The 19,861-nt window shown below is 41.4% G+C and overlaps 1 protein-coding gene and 1 pseudogene across 2 annotated transcripts in view; one reads left to right on the top strand and one right to left on the bottom strand.

Moving 5' to 3' along the window:
* Positions 1–19,861, bottom strand: part of RNF32 (ring finger protein 32) — a 37,199-nt gene that overhangs the window by 16,443 nt on the left and 895 nt on the right. Inside the window, exons 2-8 of the mRNA XM_011941542.1 lie at positions 18,124–18,234; positions 17,316–17,407; positions 16,451–16,709; positions 6,238–6,380; positions 3,419–3,451; positions 2,746–2,870; positions 2,099–2,207 (exon numbers count right to left, since the gene is read on the bottom strand). Of these exons, the coding sequence (XP_011796932.1) occupies positions 2,099–2,207; positions 2,746–2,870; positions 3,419–3,451; positions 6,238–6,380; positions 16,451–16,709; positions 17,316–17,330 (684 nt within the window). The 5' untranslated portion in view covers positions 17,331–17,407; positions 18,124–18,234. The remainder of the gene's footprint in view (positions 1–2,098; positions 2,208–2,745; positions 2,871–3,418; positions 3,452–6,237; positions 6,381–16,450; positions 16,710–17,315; positions 17,408–18,123; positions 18,235–19,861) is intronic.
* LOC105511477 overlaps positions 17,500–19,861 on the top strand; it is a 5,689-nt pseudogene continuing 3,327 nt past the window's right edge. The window contains exons 1-2 of the transcript XR_001001720.1: positions 17,500–17,566; positions 19,480–19,565. The product of XR_001001720.1 is annotated as an uncharacterized protein C7orf13-like (transcript). The remainder of the gene's footprint in view (positions 17,567–19,479; positions 19,566–19,861) is intronic.

Genomic DNA, 19,861 nt, shown 5'->3' with positions numbered 1-19,861 from the left:
TTAACATTGTTTAGAAGATATTTCTTATTGTGGTTGAGGAAAAGTCTGAAAGCCACTGCCCTAGCCTGTGGCTCCTGCCTGTAATCCCAGCTAACTGGGAGGCTGAGGTGGGAGGTTCACTTGAGCCCAGGAATTTCAGGCCAGCCTGGGCAACATAACAAAACCCTGTATAAAAATGTATAAAAATAAAAAACTTACACAGTTTGTTCTTAACATATACCTCCCTACCACGCCTGCAAAAAATAAAAACTCAGTTTTCCTTGTCAGTTTCTTCCCAGATAATTGAAATCTTCTGAGATCATCTTAAAAGCCCCAAAGGAAAGACCGCATTTGTAATATAAAAGCTAGACTATCAGTCATGCTTCTGTTCTTCTTGATCTCTTACATGGTGTTGTTTAAACACACAATAGAGGTTTAGAGAAGACCAAAGAAATTGGAAGAAAACTTCAGCTAGGCTTTGAAAAACTGGCACATTTTAAGCAAGGCAGAGGGAGCCAGTAGGAACAGGCAGGACATGTTGTGTGCGGGCATGAGTGTGCTCAGAAGAGCAGACGCGGGGATCAGAGCGGGGTGTGCGGAGCGATGAGGACTCAGGATGAGGGGGCAGCAGACAGGATGAACCAGGGACTTTAAAAAAAAGGATTTGTGGGGAGGTAGGATGGCCACAGGGCCGCGGACCCAACGTCCGGTGGGACAGAGCTATGGATCTGCTTTGTAAAGTTCCGTCTCTCTGTGGGAGAGACTGAATTAGAAACTGAGGAACCTGTTTGATTAGGTCTCCCTGCCCTGATTGCTCTTGGTCACTTGCTTTTTATTTTTCATTTTCCTTTTTCCATGAAGCTGAAGGCTGCGGTATCTGAACACCTGAGCACTGAACACTGAAACTTAACCTTCACTGGCTACTTTACAAGATAACACAAGGCACATTGTAACGGTTGCTTCACTTGTTTCCAGCAAGCTGGGCCAGTTCTCCTCCAGTGCGATGCGCTGAGACCACCAACACTTTGAGTGGGCCTTTATCTTCAAGAGTTCGTATAAAATGATGTGTGCACGTGAAAAATATATATATAAGGTAAAATGACTATCAAATCTGTAATTAAAATTTTATAAGAGGTGACAAAAAAATCACTTCTAAGAGACAACCAACTATGACATATTAGAAATTACTAAGAGTAGCCCAGAGAACAAGACTGACTGTCAGCGACTGAAGATAAAAAACTGGAAAGAATGTAAAGAAAGGATGAAGCAATCGTGCATGGCGGTCCTTTACCAAATTGAGAAGGAACACCCGAGATGAACGATCTCTGAAGACGAGAGACACTGCTCTCCGGAAGGAACAGACTGGCCAAACACACAGTAACTGCTCTCCATATTCTAGGAAATGAGTTAATAGCGATAATAAATACAGAACTTCCAGCACCCACTGTGTGCTGGGCCATTATAAATGCTACAGCTCTTCTCAGGCTTTCATATGACAGCCTCGGGGCTGCTGCTGTTCGCCTGAAGCCACAGGCTGATGGGGCAGGACGGTCCTTTCCGTATGGGGACAAGGAATGGGAATTATTAAATAAGCCCCCCAAAAGTAAAACTGAAACATAAATAGTGGTTAAGAGGGAGGGCAGACATGGAAGTTAGCTCTGAAGCTCACTGTGATGACCCCACGAGGTACTCGATACAATGGGAGCATGTGGGGGCTTTACTTTTATAGGTGGCTTCCATGTTCATTACTATGAGATGTGCAGCAGGTGTCTTCATTTACGTATAGCCCAGGAGATGGGAAAAATTAAGCTGGTTTCCAGTCTTGTGTCTGAAGAGGTAAGTTTATTTAAACAATTAGCACAAAATGGCCAAACAGAAGTTGTTCTGATTTAACCTAATTTTATGATTTAACTAGAAAAGAAAGTCTAAAAGCACTTTACCGTCTAGGTTGGAAAGTCAATTTAAGTTAAATAGGATTTTTAGCAGCATCTCAACCATTTTTAAAAGGCCCTCAAAGTGAAGTAAGTCTCAAAGTCTTACCACCTCTGTTAGCCTCCCTGACCCCAAGTGCATCACCCACACAGAGACCATATCTGGAGAATTCATGATCTCTACCTACCTTTTTTTCAAAGAATTTTTTTCTTAACTTGGCGTCTGTGGGAGGTACTGTTTTCCTCAGGTTTCTGTACCACTTTCTGACAACGTATCCTCTCCAGTAGGCTTGGATTCTAAAACACAGATATTTGAAAATGACTAATTTATGATGACTCTGAACCAACTACTATACTTCAGTAGCTGTTATAAGCCCTGTGCTATACAAGGCCCTGGGGAAATTATAGTGGCCAAGAGGAGAGATAAAATCCCACTATTTGAAAAACAAGTTAGGCCGGGAGCGGTGGCTCAAGCCTGTAATCCCAGCACTTTGGGAGGCCGAGACGGGCGGATCACAAGGTCAGGAGATCAAGACCATCCTGGCTAACACGGTGAAACCCCCGTCTCTACTAAAAAATAGGAAAAACTAGCTGGGCGAGGTGGCAGGCGCCTGTAGTCCCAGCTACTCAGGAGGCTAAGGCAGGAGAATGGCGTAAACTGGGGAGGTGGAGCTTGCAGTGAGCTGAGATCCGGCCACTGCACTCCAGCCTGGGTGACAGAGCCAGACTCCGTCTCAAAACAAAAAACAAAAAACAAACAAACAAAAAACCAGTTAGTTGTCATAGCCTGACCTGTAAGTGTCTGCTTAGCGCCAAATGGGCCTGGCATCCTCACCTGGTCACACACTTTATTCTGAACAGGCGGGCCCCATCATGTATCACTCGGGTTTGATACTGGTTCTTTCTACAGAGAGGACAGGTTTTCTTATTTGTGAACTTTTCAAAAGCCTGAAGACATGCCTGAAGAAAAATATTTCACTTAAAATTTTACAATTACTTATAAACAATGTCTTTACTTCCAATGTTAGTGTTCTAATTACAGTGTTCTTTTCTCCCGTAACTATGAAACTTAGCCCGATTTAGGTTATCAAGTGAGGAAGTTTCATCAGGTGCTACCACCTTCCTCATGAAACCTGTTCCAAAAGTGATTTCTTACAAGAATATACATGCAAAGACATCAAAAACTTCTGAAATCCACTAGCACAAAGGTGAGTCATGCGTGTCTATGGGACCACATGCAGATCGATCATGTGAATTTAGCTGTCACTGACATGCATTACTGACAACAATCTGTTACATAAACATTTGTGGTTCTTTTGTCAGAAAACTCATGATTTTCAAAATAGGATGAATTGTACTGTAGCCTACAGTCATGTTTCTTTAACTACAGATGGTGGTGATGAATAAAATAAAGGGCTCTTCTCAGGAGCCTTGAAAATGACTATGGTTTCTCTGTACCGTAAGAGCGATGTGTGGGGCACCTGGGCAGGCGTGAGGGGTGGACTTACTCTGTGGAACACATGGGAGCATGAAAGCAGCACCTGTTCATGAGGAAACAGAACAACCTTGAGGTTTACAAAAGAGAAGCAGCATGAATGCAACAGTTCAACTCCTGAATGCTTAGAAGGTAAGCTGTATTATTTCTTTAAAAATTAAAAAGGCAAATTTATAACTTTGCTGTTTATACTATTTATTGTTTGTTTAGCACAGCACAAGTATATACTCTAAACAAGAAAAATTAATGATCTAAAATATCAAATAAACACATGAAGTTTGATATGTAACTATTAAAATGAGTGTATACTTAAGAGCGAAACAATGACAAAATGAGTGTTTCCCTTAGATGCGGGCAAAGACTGCAAACTGGAGGGGTGAGGAGGGGACCCGTCCAGTGGGGCCAGGGAAATGCTAAGTAAATACCATTTATGTCTTTGTTCAGCTCAGTTATGCCCCCGAATTTTTGCAAAACCATAGCCCTACTGAGATATAATTCTGAGAGTCTTAAATTTAAATAGCAACACACCGTGGAGACATAGGAGTCATTTTTTTTTTTTAATGCAGGGAGTGTGCTCACAAGAAAACTTCACCTTTCTGTGACCCAAATTCCCCACTAAACAGTGATATTCTGGGCTGTGACAAAACACTGAAGCTTAGACCAAATGAAGAAGAAGGCAGTGGGTACTCAGTAGAAGGGACAGAGCCACCAGCCCACCAGCGCCAGGCCCTGCGGGCTGCCACACAAAGGCCAGGCTTCCCTTGGGGAGGGGCCGCTTTCAGCAATGGGGAGGAAAGTGGGAACTTGTGAGACTGAGCAAAGCGGTGGGGGCAGGTGGAGGGTTTTCCCTTTTTGTCAAGAATCTGACTTGTGTGACTGCAGTCTGGGGCACTCCCGGGTGAGGTTTCAGTCTCAGGCGGCCCAGGATGCCTGCTGTGGGGAAGACTTAACAGTTTTTAAAGTGAATCCCACCTGCCTTCACTCAATGTATGCTTTTCTTCTTAAATGGAAGAAACACAGAAATAAGTAGAACTCAGAAAGTTGTAAAACCTTTTCTTGAAACTTATTGCCAAGAGTAAGTCTGAATTGAATAAACTCAGTAATATGGGTCCTTTTTTATTACCACCGTTGAATAGCAATCTTTTCTATACCTCATTCATCCTTTATAGAATACTTTCCAGTGTTTCCTCAACATACATTCTATCTATACTGAGCAACATTAGACTCCAGTATATTAAAGTGTTATCTTTTTAAATGTCCACAAATATTTCTTATTGGCAAACATTCTCTGATGTAACAAAAATCAAGGAGTAACTGGTGGAAAACATAATAAAAATGGCCTAGAAGGTAGGACTGGATTCCAGCAGGACTCCATACTTTCTAAGCTGGCCTACTATGAACCATTTGAATTATTTTTTATTTCCTCATCCGCTAAATGGGCAGAATGCCTACTATATGAAATTAATTGAAGGCCCTCTGAAATCATTAAATGTTGTAAAAATGCCAACTATTGTTTATAACTAAGGAAAAATCTGAACACAGAAATGATCATTAGAAGTGCCAAATATACAGGATAGGTCCTATATCAAAACCAAATAAAAATAATAGAATTTAGGGAGAAATTTATAAAAAACAGAAAGAAATGTTGGGCAGGGTACACCCTGATGCCCATAAGATACTAACTTTCACTTTTCATTCTTCATACAGACACTCCAGGCTCGATATTTTAGTATAAGAAAGAGCTTGCTTAGCCAGAAAGACACTCTCTGATTTTATTCACAGTTTTGCTACCTAAAGTACTAAATTATCCTAGACAATTTGTGGTTTTGGGGCTAAAATCTGTCCAAAATACCCAACTTTAACATATGTAAGATTAGGTCCTGATAGAGAAATGGAATAAGTATGTCTAAAGTAACTTATGAATTCAAATTAGTGAATAGAAGTGTAACTGTTGTGAGCTTTCTTGTAGATGAAACTTACTCAAATTCAGCGAAGACTCAGAGTTCACTTGCCCAGACTGTAATAAGCCTGGGTTCGCAGGCTACGAACTCCAAGGCTGATTTTAACTGTATTTGCTGTATTTTCTCAGCAAATCTCTGAGGGCCTGCTACGCAGGAAGTGTCATGCCACACTCTGTGGGAAATCATTACAGGGCAACCACACACACACACACACACACACACTTCTGATAAATCTAAGTGTCCCCAACTTCAAGAGATGATTTAGTTAGGCAGACAAAATATGTATAGAGAAAACCCTACATGCATTCTCTCTCTCTCTCTCTCTCTGTGTGTGTTTGTGTGTGTATTATCTGTTAACCCAGAGTAGTATCATCAATCTTTATTCTAAAGTTTCATGAATAAAAATCATTAAAAGATTTTACTTTTCTTAAAGATTCTCTCACAAATTCTTTGAAGACATTCAAGCACAGGTTTTTTTTTTTTTTTTTTTTTTCCCCTTTTCTTTTCTGACTCAAATTACAAAACAACTTAAGAGTTCCTCTGCTTTCATCCTTCCCGCGCTGGGACACAGCTGCTCCTGGGAAGCCCCCAGTTGTCTGCACAGCCACATGGGGCCTGCTGAACAGAAACATTCCTTTTGTACAAACGTTAGTACTTGAGAATACCAGTCCGTAAACAAACAAAACTATTTAATGAGGGTGTTTAGCTCTTCACACAGTTTAATTAAGGGAAAAGAAAATGGAAGTGTGTGAGGCTCACACAGGAGGATGAAACTGGGAAAAGGAAGCCTGGAATCTTAGGCTCCAGCTCGGGGCCTCATCCCTAGGAAACAGCCCAGGACCTCTCTAGCTCACCCTCATACGCTAAACACCTGAGGACGAAGCTCGAATTCTTCTTTACAGATGGGGCACGGCTGCACCGAGTCCCCTTGCAGGAGGGAGCGCTGTTTCACCTTCTCCCAGTCATCAGATGACAGTGGAGGTGGTGGAGGCCCAATGAGGCCCAACTTCTGTGCTAAAGGAAGACAGCAGACAGCACAGGATAGCAGTTAGAATGTCTTTTAGCATATGGCACCCACCTATAATTTTAATGACACCATTTGCAAACAATTATTAACGAACTACATATAGATCACATACTTTATTTCACAGTAGAAGCTGTCCCTTGGTATCCACAAGGAAAGTGTTCCCAGACATCCCAAGGATGCTCAAGTCCCCGACAGAAGATGGTGGAGTATTTGCATACAACCCATGCATATCCTCCTGTATACTGCCAATCATCTCAATTACCAATAATTTCTAATGCAAGTGCTATGTAAATAGCTGTTATACTGTATTGTTTTTAATTTGTATTATTTTTATTGTTCTATTGTTACTTTTTACTCCTTTGTTAAAATTTTGATGTGTGGCTGGTTGAATCTGTGAATGCCAAACCCACAGATACAAATGGCAGACTGTAGAGAGGATGCTGTTTTCCTACGAGGGCACAGAAGTCAGTGGTAATAATACCTTATGTTTTCAATATATTTATTTTTTATTTACAAGGAATTTCCCATACCTTATTTCATTTCCCAATAATTCAATAAGGCAAGCAAGAATGATATCCAATTTTATGAAAGAAAAACTGAGAAATACTAATTGTTCACACGTGTTGGCCTAAGGTTCTCCCAGTTCTCACCTGCCTCAGCCCTCAGCACTGCCTCTCCCAGTTCACCTTGCTCTGCCACCAGTGGCCTCTACATCAATCCTGCACCTCCCCTGCTAAAACCTTCCTGTGACGTATCATCACGGTCAGAATAAAGTTCTTATTTCAGTAACACATGGGTACCCAGCATGTGCTGACTGGCATCGAGCTGACAGTGCGGTGGGAAACACTCACTTTAAAAGCAACTGCAGTATCCTCAGGCAAAATAGAGGAAGTGAAGTGTCACCTTCCACCACCTCCCCGCACCCCAAAGAAGGGTCAGTGCATACAAAGGCATCGACCTACAAGGATATCTTCAGAAATAGAAGACAAAATATTACATTAACAAAACACGACAGGCAGCTATGAAGGGACACTTTGAGCACAGAAAGAGCTCTTGGGCTTTTAGAGTAGAAATGTGAACGTCCACTGAAAGGCTGGAAGAGAAAGCTAAGATACAGTCCGGAGTCGCTTAACAACAGGCGATTGTTAAGAAGTGTGCCGTTAGGTGACTTGGTCATCTTGCTAACATCACAGCATATGTACACATGCTTAGCTGGTACAGGCCACCACATATCAAAGCTACATGGTACAGCTGATTAGACTATACACCTGCACAGCATGTTACTGTTCTGAATACTGCAGGTAACTGTAGCACAATGGTAAGGATCTGTGCATCCAAACACAGCAAAGGTACAGTAAAAATATGTATAAAAGATTAGAAATGGTGCATGTGTAGAGCAGTCACCATGAATGGAGCTTGCAGGCCTGGAAGTTGCTCTGGGTGAGTCAGTGAGTGAGTGCTGAGTGAGTGTGAAGGCCTAGGACATGACCATACACCACTGTAGACTTCATAAACAGTCTAGACTTACACTACACTGAATTTACAAACATGTATTTTCTTCAATAATAAAGTTAGCTTACTATAACTTTTTTACTCTCTAAACTTTCAAATTTTTTAACTTTTTGACTCTTTTGCATAACATTGAGCTTAAAACACTATGTTGTCCAGGCTAGCATGTAGTGATGTGGTCACAGCTCACTGCAGCCGGTAGCTCCTGGGCTCAAGCGATCCTCCCACCTCAGCCTCCTGAGTAGCTGGGACCAAAGGCACACACTACCATGCTCAGCTAATTTTTTAGTTTATACAAAATATTTTCTTTCTTTATATCCTTACCCTATAAGCTTTTTCTATTTTTCAATTTTTTTTTTTTTTGAGACAGAGTCTCCCTCTGTCGCCCAGGCTGGAGTGCAGTGGTCGGATCTCAGCTCACTGCAAGCTCCACCTCCTGGGTTTACGCCATTCTCCTGCCTCAGCCTCCCGAGTAGCTGGGACTACAGGCGCCGCCACCTCGCCCAGCTAATTTTTTGTATTTTTTTTAGTAGAAACGGGGTTTCACCGTGTTAGCCAGGATGGTCTTGATCTCCTGACCTCGTGATCCTCTCGTCTCGGCCTCCCAAAGTGCAGGGATTACAGGCTTGAGCCACTGCACCCAGCCTCAAATTTTTTTTTTAACTTTTTTGTTAAAAACGAAGACACAAACACATATATTAGCCTAGACCTACACAGGGTCAGAGTTATCAAGATGTCACAAAGTGGTAGAAATTTTTCAACTCCATTACAATTTTATGGGACCACTGTAGTTTGTTGTTGACTGAAACACTGCTGTATGGCACGTGACTGTAATCTCACAGAAAAACATATATCAGGAGACAGAAAATAAGAAAATCAAGGGACTGGTCTAGGTGGTGTTGTGACATCTGAAAAACTAGCATTCTAGAAAGAAAACATGGAAAATGGGAAGTAAAAATTTTAAAGAAAATAGTCCAAACCATCTCCCAGAAGCAAAGGACATGAGCTTCTGGTTTGAGAGGGCCCAGCAAGTACCCAGAACACCGAGTCCCATTACTGTGAGCATCTCGGAGACAGAAAGCAGACTCAAAGAAAAACAGGCCTCAAAAAAGGATCAGGAATCAGAACTGCATCAGACTCATCCACAGCACTACAGACAGGAGAAGACAATTCCTTCCAAAGTCGGAGGCAGGAAAGATTTCCATATCAAGATTCCTTATTAGCTACAATGAAATGTGAGAAAAGAACAAAGACATTGCTATGCACGTGAGCTTCTGTATGGGTCTCCTCCGCACTCACCCAGCGAGCTACTGACAGAGGAGCTTCGCCACCACGAGGGAAGAAACCACAGAGGAGGCCGCCATGACGTCCAGGCAGAGAGAATCCAAGGAGAGAGTCTGGGGTCCTGGGATGCTGCTCAAGAGGGAGCCCGGGGAGGGGCCGGGGGAGAGAACCACAGAGGATTCCAGAAGCAACGTCCTCATCCATAAAGTACCCTGGTATATTTTAATGTATTGAGAGAATGTATTTCTGGAGATTTTAAGGATGAATCAGTGATGAGTGATGATAGAGGAAACTAAAATGTGAAAAAATAAGATATAACTTCAGGGAAAATAGAAAAATGTCTGAGAAGGAAATTGTAATATCGAACACCACATTGCTCAGCTGTGAGTGAAGTCACGGAATTGTAACAGAGTAAACACTGAATGTTATTAGTCTAACCACAAGTTATGAAAACAATATGCTAAATCTTGATCTTCTACAGTAAGAAGAGATATCCAGAACTGAAAATTAACAAAACAGCAGCGTAGACATGTTATTTAGAAATATGAAAAATAGGGCTGGGCGTGGTAGCCCACACCTGTAATCCCAGCATTTGGGAGGCCGAGGTGGGCAGATCACCTGAAGTCAGGAGTTCGAGACCAGCCTGGCCAACATGGTGAAACCCTGTCTCTACTAAAAATACAAAAATTAGCCAGGTGTGGTGCTGCATACCTGTAATCCCAGCTACTCGGGAGGCTGAGGTACGAGAATCGCTTGAACCTGGGAGGCAGAGGTTGCAGTGAGCCGAGATCACGCCACTACACTCCAGTCCGGGTGACAGAGCAAGACTCTGTCTCAAAAAAAAAAAAGAAATATTAAAAATAATACCAGAAGAATGAACCAAAGGATTTGAAAATGACTGCCTTAGAGTAATGCCCAAAATGGGTCAGGGGACTGCTACACTTTCTGTTATAATCCTCATAGAACTATTTTACTTCTGAAACTATGCCCATGGAGCTTCTGATAAGAATCAAGCAGCTACAAATGTGATGACCACTATGGAGAATGGCGTGCAGGGCTTGGATGAGGAGCTGTGACCCCAGAGAAGGTTACCTGACCAAAGTGGCATTAAATGGAGACCCGCAGGGTGAAGAGTAACAGCAATGGGTGAAGGGGGAGGTTTTCTAGATGGAGGAAGAGGATGTGCAGATGGCCATTAGTGAGAGAGCACTTGGCCTGCAGAGAAACAAAGGAAACAGTAAGACTGAAGAGGCTGAGACTGAGGTTGCAGAGGAGGGACGCTGCCTCACGCCAGCTCTTTGCCTTTGGCTCAAGGTGTGGGAGCAGGAAGAGACAGGGCCCCCGGCGCCACTGCTCCTCTTAGACCTGGGTGGGCGCTTGCTGCACACTTCAGACTCTGCTATGGTCAATGCCAACTGCTTCAACTTCAAGCATCCACATCTCCCCATCCTGCAAACCTGGACTTATATTTATAAACTAATCAAGACCTTAGAACAGGAGGGAAGGTAAATAATCGTATTGACAGATTTCAGCAAACTGCTGTGTTCTCTGGCCACAATGCAATAATGTCGAAAATCAGTAGCACGTCCAGCGCTCATCTTGCCTGCAGAACCACACTGCGCATCAGTGGAAATGGGCTCAGCCTCACAGAGGTCTACTGATGGATCTAAGCACGTCATGGAAGTCTCGCTACCCTTTGCCAATTTTTAGACTATCAATGGGCACGTGACGTCTCAGGTGAAGCGGAAGGAAGGTCTGTTGGGAGCTCTCTCCCCTGCCTTTCCAGCTCGTCCCTTGTTGTTGAGGACTGACCCTAGGGCTGTGCACCCTCTTGTGTCCATGCACGGGGCAGCAGCTCCCGACGGCAGCACCGGAAGGAGGCTGGTCCCGGCAAACATCAATAAGCCACCAAACCAGAACTGCTGTGAACAATGACACACACCGTTAAGGCTGACATCACTTTCAGTGTGTTGTTCGTATACTTGCAGCCAAATGCATCCTAACCCATCACCTCTCCTCACCCCACTTAAAGGAACAAAAGAGCCTCAGGCCCAGATGGTTTTACAATCGAGTTACCCCAAACTTTTAAGGAACATATCATCCCTATTTTCTGTTATTCCAGAATACTGAACAAGAGGGAATATTGCCCAACTTATTTGGTGAAGCTTATATGGCTTTGATAATAAAACCAGACAAGGACAATCATAGTCCAGGGTAACCCATGGTTACACGTCAAACATCCTGAACGAGAATTAGTTATCACAATGCAACAGTGACTGTGAAAAACACCGTGGGCACGTAGGGTTTGTTCAAGCTCTGCACGAAGATTCAATATCAGAGTCTGTCACTGTAATTTACGGCACAAACGAACTCAAGGAGAAAACCCACAACAAACATGGTCATCTAAAAAGTTGCAGGAAAAAAAGCATCTAAAAAAGTACACCTATTAATGAGTTTAAAAACCTCTAGCAACTTGCTAAAAGGGAAATCCTATAATTAGATAAAGGCCAACAAACAACACAAAACAGAACAATAAACAAAGGGCAAACATCACATAAGTAGGAAAATGAAATGTGTTAGGTTCAGGAACAAGACAGAAATGCTAGGTATTACTACATGTATTCACCACAGCTCAGGAGATCCTGTCCAGATTAAAAACAAAGCGGGGGAAAAGAAGACGGGACATAAAAGTAGAAAGGCACAGACAATAAGAATCACTGCAGAGATCAACTGACTTACTCAGAAAACCCCTAGGAGTCGGAGACAAAAAGATCTAAATGGTGTGAGATGCCACCATATTTGTGGATCAGATGATAGCATTGTAAATACGGTATTTCCCCCATCTACAAATCCAATTCGAAAAACATCTCCAGCAGAATTTTATGTAGAAAATGAGGCAGTTTTAGAGGAAAAAAAAAGAGGAAAGGTCTTTTCCTAGCAGCTATTAAGACATATTACAAGACTCTATTAATCAAAACAGTGCAATACTGACATAGAAGCAGAAGCCTTGGAAGGACAGAACAGAACACACTTTATTTTTTTTTATTTTTTTATTTTTTTGAGACGGAGTCTTGCTCTGTCGCCCGGGCTGGAGTGCAGTGGCCGGATCTCAGCTCACTACAAGCTCTGCCTGCCGGGTTTACGCCATTCTCCTGCCTCAGCCTCCGGAGTAGCTGGGACTACAGGCGCCCGCCACCTCGCCCGGCTAGTTTTTTTGTATTTTTAGTAGAGACGGGGTTTCACCGTGTTAGCCAGGATGGTCTCAATCTCCTGACCTTGTGATCCGCCTGTCTCGGCCTCCCAAAGTACTGGGATTACAGGCTTGAGCCACCGCGCCCGGCCCAGAACACACTTTAACCTCATTTAACCATGATTTTCCCAGTATCATAAGCAAAACAAACTATGGTGACATCTAAATGTGAAATGTAAAAGGTTAAAGGTAAATAAAGAAAATGTAGAAAAATCCTTGCACTCTCAGAGGGTGAAGAATATCTTAAGTCTCCCCCAAACAGCAATAAAGTGAAAAACAAAAACAAAACAATGGATTTAACATTAATCAGAATGAAAATTGTATTCAATATAAAATGACAGATATAATTTAAAAGATGGTAAAAGAACAGAAGATATTTTCACTGGCTAAATCAACAAGAGATTACTATGTAGAATATGCAAAGAACTCCAATAAATCAGCAAGAAAAGACAGAAATCCAAGTGGAATATTACATATAGATAGTAAAGAGCATGTGGCTCAATGTCATTAGTAACTAATATGCACAATCAAGATTTTTTCCATAAAGAGGTCCTGAAAAAAGGTCTCATTTATTTTCCTTAATAACTTTACTTATTTTCCAAATTGGGACATTCCTCTTTATGTCTAATTTAAATTCTTCCTGATAAAACTCTTAAGATTGATTATGATGAACCTATTTGGTCATCTCCATAAACCACACAGGCACAACAGAAGATCTTCACTAAACTGCTGTATGACATTATTTCAAGTCTCAACATGTTCATGAGCCACGCTGTGGCTGCCTTCCAGCACCTCCAGATCCATCTGACCGGCGCTAGGACACACGGTCCTCAGCCAAACCTATTTTCTACGCCCACCATTTAAAAATCACATTTCTAACTTTTCAGTTTAAAATAATTTCAGATTTACAAAAGGTTGTAAAAACAGTATGAAGAATTCTCAACAAAGGACTAGTATCCAGAATCTACGAGGAACTCAAACAAATCAGCAAGAAAAAAAACCTCTAGCAACTTGCTAAAAGGGAAATCCTATAATTAGATAAAGGCCAACGAACACCACAAAGGATGTGTCTACTGGGTGTCTACCTAAAGGAAAATAAGTCATTATATGAAAAAGACACATGCATACATACGTACGTTTATTGCAGCCCAATTCACAACTGCAAAGGTATGGAACCAACCTAAGTGCCCATGAACCAATGAGTAGATAAAGAAAATCTGGTACATATATACCATAGAACACTACTCAGCCATAAAAAGGAATGAAAAAATGTCTTTTGCAGCAGCTTGGATGGAGCTGGAGGTCATTATTGCAAGTGAAGTAACTCATGTTGTATGTTCTCACTTATAAGTGGAAGCTAACATAGGGGTATGCAAAGGCATACAGAATGGTATAATGAACATTGGAGACTCAGAAAGCACAGGGTGGGAGGCGTGTGGGATAAAAAAACTGCACGTTAGGTACAATGTACACTACTCTGGTGGTGGGTGCACTAACATCTCAGAATTCACCACTATATAACTCATCCATGTAACCAAAAACCACTTGTACCACAAAAGCTATTGAAATAAAAATAAATAAAAAAGAAGAAACACACACAAAAAGCAAACAAACAAAAAAATCAAAAAACAGGCCAGGCGTGGTGGCTCACACCTGTAATCCCAACACTTTGGGAGGCTGAGGCAGGTGGATCACCTGAGGTCAGGAGTTTGAGACCAGCCTGGCCAACATGGCAAAACCCCGTCTCTACTAAAAATACAAAAATTATCTGGGTGTGGTGGCACACACCTGTAATTCCAGCTACTTGGGAGGTTGAGGCACGAGAATCGCTTGAACCCAGAAGGCAGTGGTTGCAGTGGGCTGAGACTGTGCCACTGCACTCCAGCCTGGGCAACAGAGCAAGACTCCATCTCAATAAAACAAAACAAAATGAAATTTCAACATGAGCTTTGGAGGGGACAAACATTCAAACCACAGCCTGGCCACTGTGAGCTATCAAAAGACCTCTGGCACCTATCAACATAGTAATATATGTGAGTAGTGGATAAGGAAAAAAGGGTGAAAAGTACTTAGCTTGATGTTGTGAAAAAGTCTTCCAGACAACAAATGTAAGTGAAGGATTCTGTTCTCATTGATGCCTAATCTAAATGGAAGTTCTCCCCTATCAGGGACATACTTGATGCACTGGGTTGAATAGTATCATCTCAAAATTCTTGTTCACCTGGAACCTCAGGATGTTGACATTACTTGGAAATAGGGTCTTTGCAGATGTAGTTAAGATGAGGTCATACTGGTTTAAAGTTGGCCCTACATCCAATGAATGGTATCCTTACAAGAAGAGGAAAGGGAGGGTACAATCACACGTAGAGAAGAAGATTGTTTGAAGTCAGAGACGGAGACTGGAGTGACGCTGCCACAAGCTAAGCAATGCCAGGAACCACCAGGGAAAGGTAAGTTAGGATTCTCCCATAGAACCCTGCCAATGGCGCCACTTTAGACTTCTGGCCTCCAGGACACTGAGAGAAACTTAACCCACCTAGTTTGTACTAATTTGTTGCGGCAGCACTGGGAAACTAATATACTTAAAAACAGCATTTACAATTATAAATGCATAATACATCTCCTTTCTTGTATTAATTAGAAGAAATGGAATTGATCTGCATGCCTTTATTTACAGGCACAAACTTGTAGCAATACTACACACAGTAAGAATGTGTGTCAAGTTGCATGCTATATGCATCCCACCTATCATAAGGAAAGAATTTCAATCAGCCATGACGGAGGTAAGACTGACTTATTTCTATAGAGAATGACATTACAGAATTATTGTCACATGAAAATATGATCAAAGAGTATCCAGCAATCAAAAGAGATGGAAAAAGTATTATAGAGATATTTCAGGAAGCTAATTAATACAAAATATTATTGCTATTTTTATTGATTTTTGTTTAGGATATATTTCATGTTTTTTGAAATTCCTAATTTGTTGCAAGTTTTGGTCTTATTCTAAATATTCACACTTGTAAAAAGAAAATATTATCATATGTTCCTTAACCCAAATGTTAACCTTTTATATAACCCTAGTACAAAGATCAAAACCACGAAATTAATGTTGCTATAATCTATCAATTAGCCTACATGCCTTCTGCAGGTCTGGTTCTCTGTCACACTCATGTCTTTTTTCGGAAGTAGAATCTGATCCAGGATCACAGACTGCACTTGCAGCTATGTCCTGAGCCTCCTATATTCTGGAACAGTTTCTAGGTCTTCAATTGCTTCTGTTGACTTGACACTTCTGAAGAGTACTAGCAAGGAACTGTGTAGAATGTCTTTCACTTGGGTTGGTCTGAGGTTTCCTCATGATTAAATTCAAATATGCATTTTGGTAAGAATGCCACAGAAGTGATGTTGCACCTTTCAGCAGGAGACATGTGAGGCTGGCCCGTGCATTACTGCTGAGCTAACTAGGATTACTTGGTGCAGGTGCTGCCTGCCAAGTGTTACGACTGTACAGCTGAAGTAACTGTGAAGTTACTGTTTTTCTCCCTGCCATGTACTTGCATCTCTGGAGAAACCACCTCAATATTCTGTGTCTGCACACAATTTTTCTCGTTCCTAATTTCAGTCATGATGATCATTACTGTGGTGTTTGCCAAAGGTAACTTTCTATCTCCTGTCTACTATCTCTATGAGTTATATTCATTCTACTATAAGGGATTTTTCTTTTCCACCATTTATTTACTCATTTATTTATTTTTATCAATGTGAATCAACATATATTTCTTTTGTTCTCCCATTTTTACTTATTATCCTACTTACCATTACTATCTGTACCTTCTTGCTCTAAAGGTCCCCTATCATTTTTAAACTTCAGTACATACACACCTTCAATACATACACACCTCTCTCTACAATAATAAATAAATTATTTCTGTAACATAAAAAATTATACTATTAATCTCAATAGATTTTTGAGCCCTAATAAGCCAAAAGATAACGACTACATCAGCTTACCCAAAGTCAATGGTGGCGGTTTGGGATCAAGAACATATTCTTTTTCTGAATCTTCTAGTTTGGGGCACTGCGTAGTTTTTTTAAGTCCAGTATCTATTACTGCCTTTGTATCTCTTTTTAGAGATTTGTTCTCTTTCTTTTGTACTTGTGTCTTAGAAGGATCTGCAACTGAAAGATTTCGAAGTTGAAGATCATGTAAAATGTGATCTTGTAAAGCAACTGCATTGACTGCCAAGTTATCTTTCTTAGATGAGTGACCCTAAAAAGTAGGAAAAAAGTCATATTTAGATGAATATTATGTAATATATCATTTAAAAGAGAACTGAGGCTTCAATACTCAACCTTGATGGCACATACGAACAAATCAAACAGTAAGGAATGCTTGACTCATTGTTACCTAAACAGGAGCAGACCCTCATCTCAGCATTTGTGTTAACAATACAGGAATATCTTTTCATTTAATTACTAAAGCCTTAATTATAATATGAATAAATTCATTATGACCTATAAACCTGTGCATGCCTAAACAAACCCATGCTGCTTCACTATAATTAAATTAGACTCCAGGCAAGTACTAAGGAGACTCTTGCCATTTCAGCTTATGCCTTTTTGTGAAAACTTGGTAATTTCCTGTGCAGAATAAAAATCACCAAACAGCTAAGAGATGCCTGCAGTTAATATCACCAGAGATTGTTTTTCCATCAGTCTGTCCACCGCCCCATGCCACACTTGGCATTGCCCATTCCTGCTGACAATTCCTAGTTGAAGCAGGGTTTGTAAACTAGCTTTTATACTCTCAAATGGCTGAATTAAAATACATTTCATGAGTCAAATAACATGTATGTTTAAGAAAAGAATAGTGTACCTTATTTTTTAACATGCTGAATCAGGAAAAGTTGTTGCCTGGCTATCACAAATTCTATCATCACATCACATCACCTTTCTTTTATTCTTCTGCTGCAAAGACATGGTCAACAGAAAGTCAAAGCTATAGTGCACAGAAAAACCTATGAAGTTTGTGAGGACGACCTGTAAGAGTCTAATAGATCATGAAGCAGCAGGAATGCCTGCTACAGGGTGGCACCAAGTTACACATTCTGGTTCTGGAGGAAGGGGGTGAACTCAAGTTAATTACGCTTCGACTCATCCCTGTCCTCAAATAGTTCAGCCCTGAGCTCCTGAGGACACATTAATACAAATGGTTAATTACTATGAATTAATCCATTACTAAATATAACATGATACATAAGTACTACAAAATTTCAGGCTAACACTGGAGACTTGTAACGGAAAAACTAGTTAAACTGGCATTTGAAAGATACATAGAGGGAAATGAACATGGCACACTACAGGTAGGAGGAAAGAACTGGCAGGCTGGAAATCAGCATGATGTGCTTATTTTGGGGAGAAAGGGAACAATGAAGAAACTGGAACGCAAGAGGAACACTGGCTAACTTCAGTCTCTCCAGAACACAGAAGTACAGAATATGGGGACAGACCAACTTGAGTTCCAACTGAACTCCACCACTTTGCTGCGCAAGATACTGATCACAGCTGAGCCCCATAATCCTCATCTACAAAGCAGGTATAACAATGCTGGCTTTGCAGGGTTGCCGCAAGGATTAATGAGACCTTTGAAGTATCTAAAGTAGGTCTTTTCACACAGAACTTACTGTTGTTATTCTTGCTTCAATTCCCTTCAAAGCTGGTGGAATAGTTTGGAATTGGCCCTTCTAGATTTTGGACATGGTGTATTTTATGAAGACAGATGTATTCAAAATATACTGTGATGAGGAGAAATAGAAAGTTATTCAAGTAATCTAGGAACTGGCACAGGAGGCCCTCGAACACATTTCTTCTAACATCGTTTCCTTATAACGTTGATGAGAAAAGAAATTGATCCCCGGCAGGGGCCACTGTCTGTGTGGAGTTTGCATGTTCTCCCCACGTACTGTGGGTTTCCTCCAGGCACCCCGGGTTCCTCCCACGTCCCAAGGCTGTGCACGTGAGGCTCACTGGCGTGTCCCCGTCTGAGTGACTGTGAGTGTGAGTGTGCCCTGCCATGGGATGCCGTCCCCTCCAGGGCTGTTGCCCGCCTTGGTCCTGAGCTGCCTGGATGGGCTCAGTCCCCTGCCACCCTGAACTGGAATAAGGAGGTTGGAAAATGGAAGGATACAAATTATTGTAAAATAAAAATTCATAAAGCATATGGTAATCACACAGAGATGCAGGACAATACCCAATGCAGTAGGAAAGGCCCAGCGGGCTGAGAATTGGCTGTTGTTTTGAAACTACATGGTAGGCGGAGGCGCTTCAGAGTTTTGACTTGGCCAACGTTACCTTTGATTTAACGCAGCCCCTCCACGACCTGGTCACTCATGGATTCACCAGAAATTGGGTAATGATCCTTCTTAAATGTATGTAGAGCTTATATGTATTTCAGCGTTTCATATTAGAAGTGCTTCGTTCTTTATTTAGAAGTTTGGTGATATTTTTGTGACCAGGAATGTGCTGTGGGAACTTACCTCTTATTTGTATCAACCTATGGTGAAACTGGTTTCCTTGTACACTGCATGGCTTAAAGCTCCAGTTTCTAAGAACCTATGGATGATGTTAAGTGAGGACTTACTGTATTGAGGGCTTAACTGTAAAAGTAGAAAGAAATTAATCCAAAAGAAATTAATCCAATATAATCTAAGGACTAACACTTGTATTAAATTACTCCAACCGAAAGAACAAACTCACTAAGGCGTGAGTGCGGAGACAGAAAAGCACAGTGGAACCAAATCTCTGAGACATCCAGGGTTAGGAGTAAAAACGTCAGTCGCTGCTCAAGTCCTGCAGAGGCTTTGATGATGGTTCTTACTACAACCCTTTCCTGTTCCCGTTCAATTCTGGCATCAAGAGATGTTTGAAAGAAGTTCCACCCCATATCTCATCAAGATAACTGAACTTGGAGAAATGGTGGAAAGAATTTAAAATCCTGAAAGATCACTGCCAGAATTTTCTCAGTTCCTGTTTCCAAAAAGCCTATAAGCTGCAGAAGATAGTGTGCATCACACTAAAACGGTCGGTGATATCTGCAGTCCGCAGTTTAATCTCACGTTTCTACACGGTAGGCCACTCTCACTAACATCAAGGTAAGGAGCTTTTGAAAACTGTACGCTTTTAAAGTCCTACGGTATCATGAAGTTTTAGAGTTTAACATTTAGAATTTAAAGGTATTGAAAACGCTTCAATTATCTAGTCCAGCTCCACTTTATAAATGAGAAAACCAGCCGGGCGCAGTGGCTCAGGCCTGTAATCCCCGCACTTTGGGAGGCCGAGACGGGCGGATCACGAGGTCAGGAGATCGAGACCATCCTGGCTAACACGGTAAAACCCCGTCTCTACTAAAAAAAATACAAAAAA

This window comes from Colobus angolensis, unplaced genomic scaffold, assembly GCF_000951035.1.
Source record: "Colobus angolensis palliatus isolate OR3802 unplaced genomic scaffold, Cang.pa_1.0 Scaffold2, whole genome shotgun sequence".
NCBI classification, from domain to species: Eukaryota; Metazoa; Chordata; class Mammalia; order Primates; family Cercopithecidae; genus Colobus; species Colobus angolensis.
The sequence above is the reverse complement of the archived record's forward strand: the minus strand, read 5'-3'. Positions and strand labels throughout refer to the sequence as shown.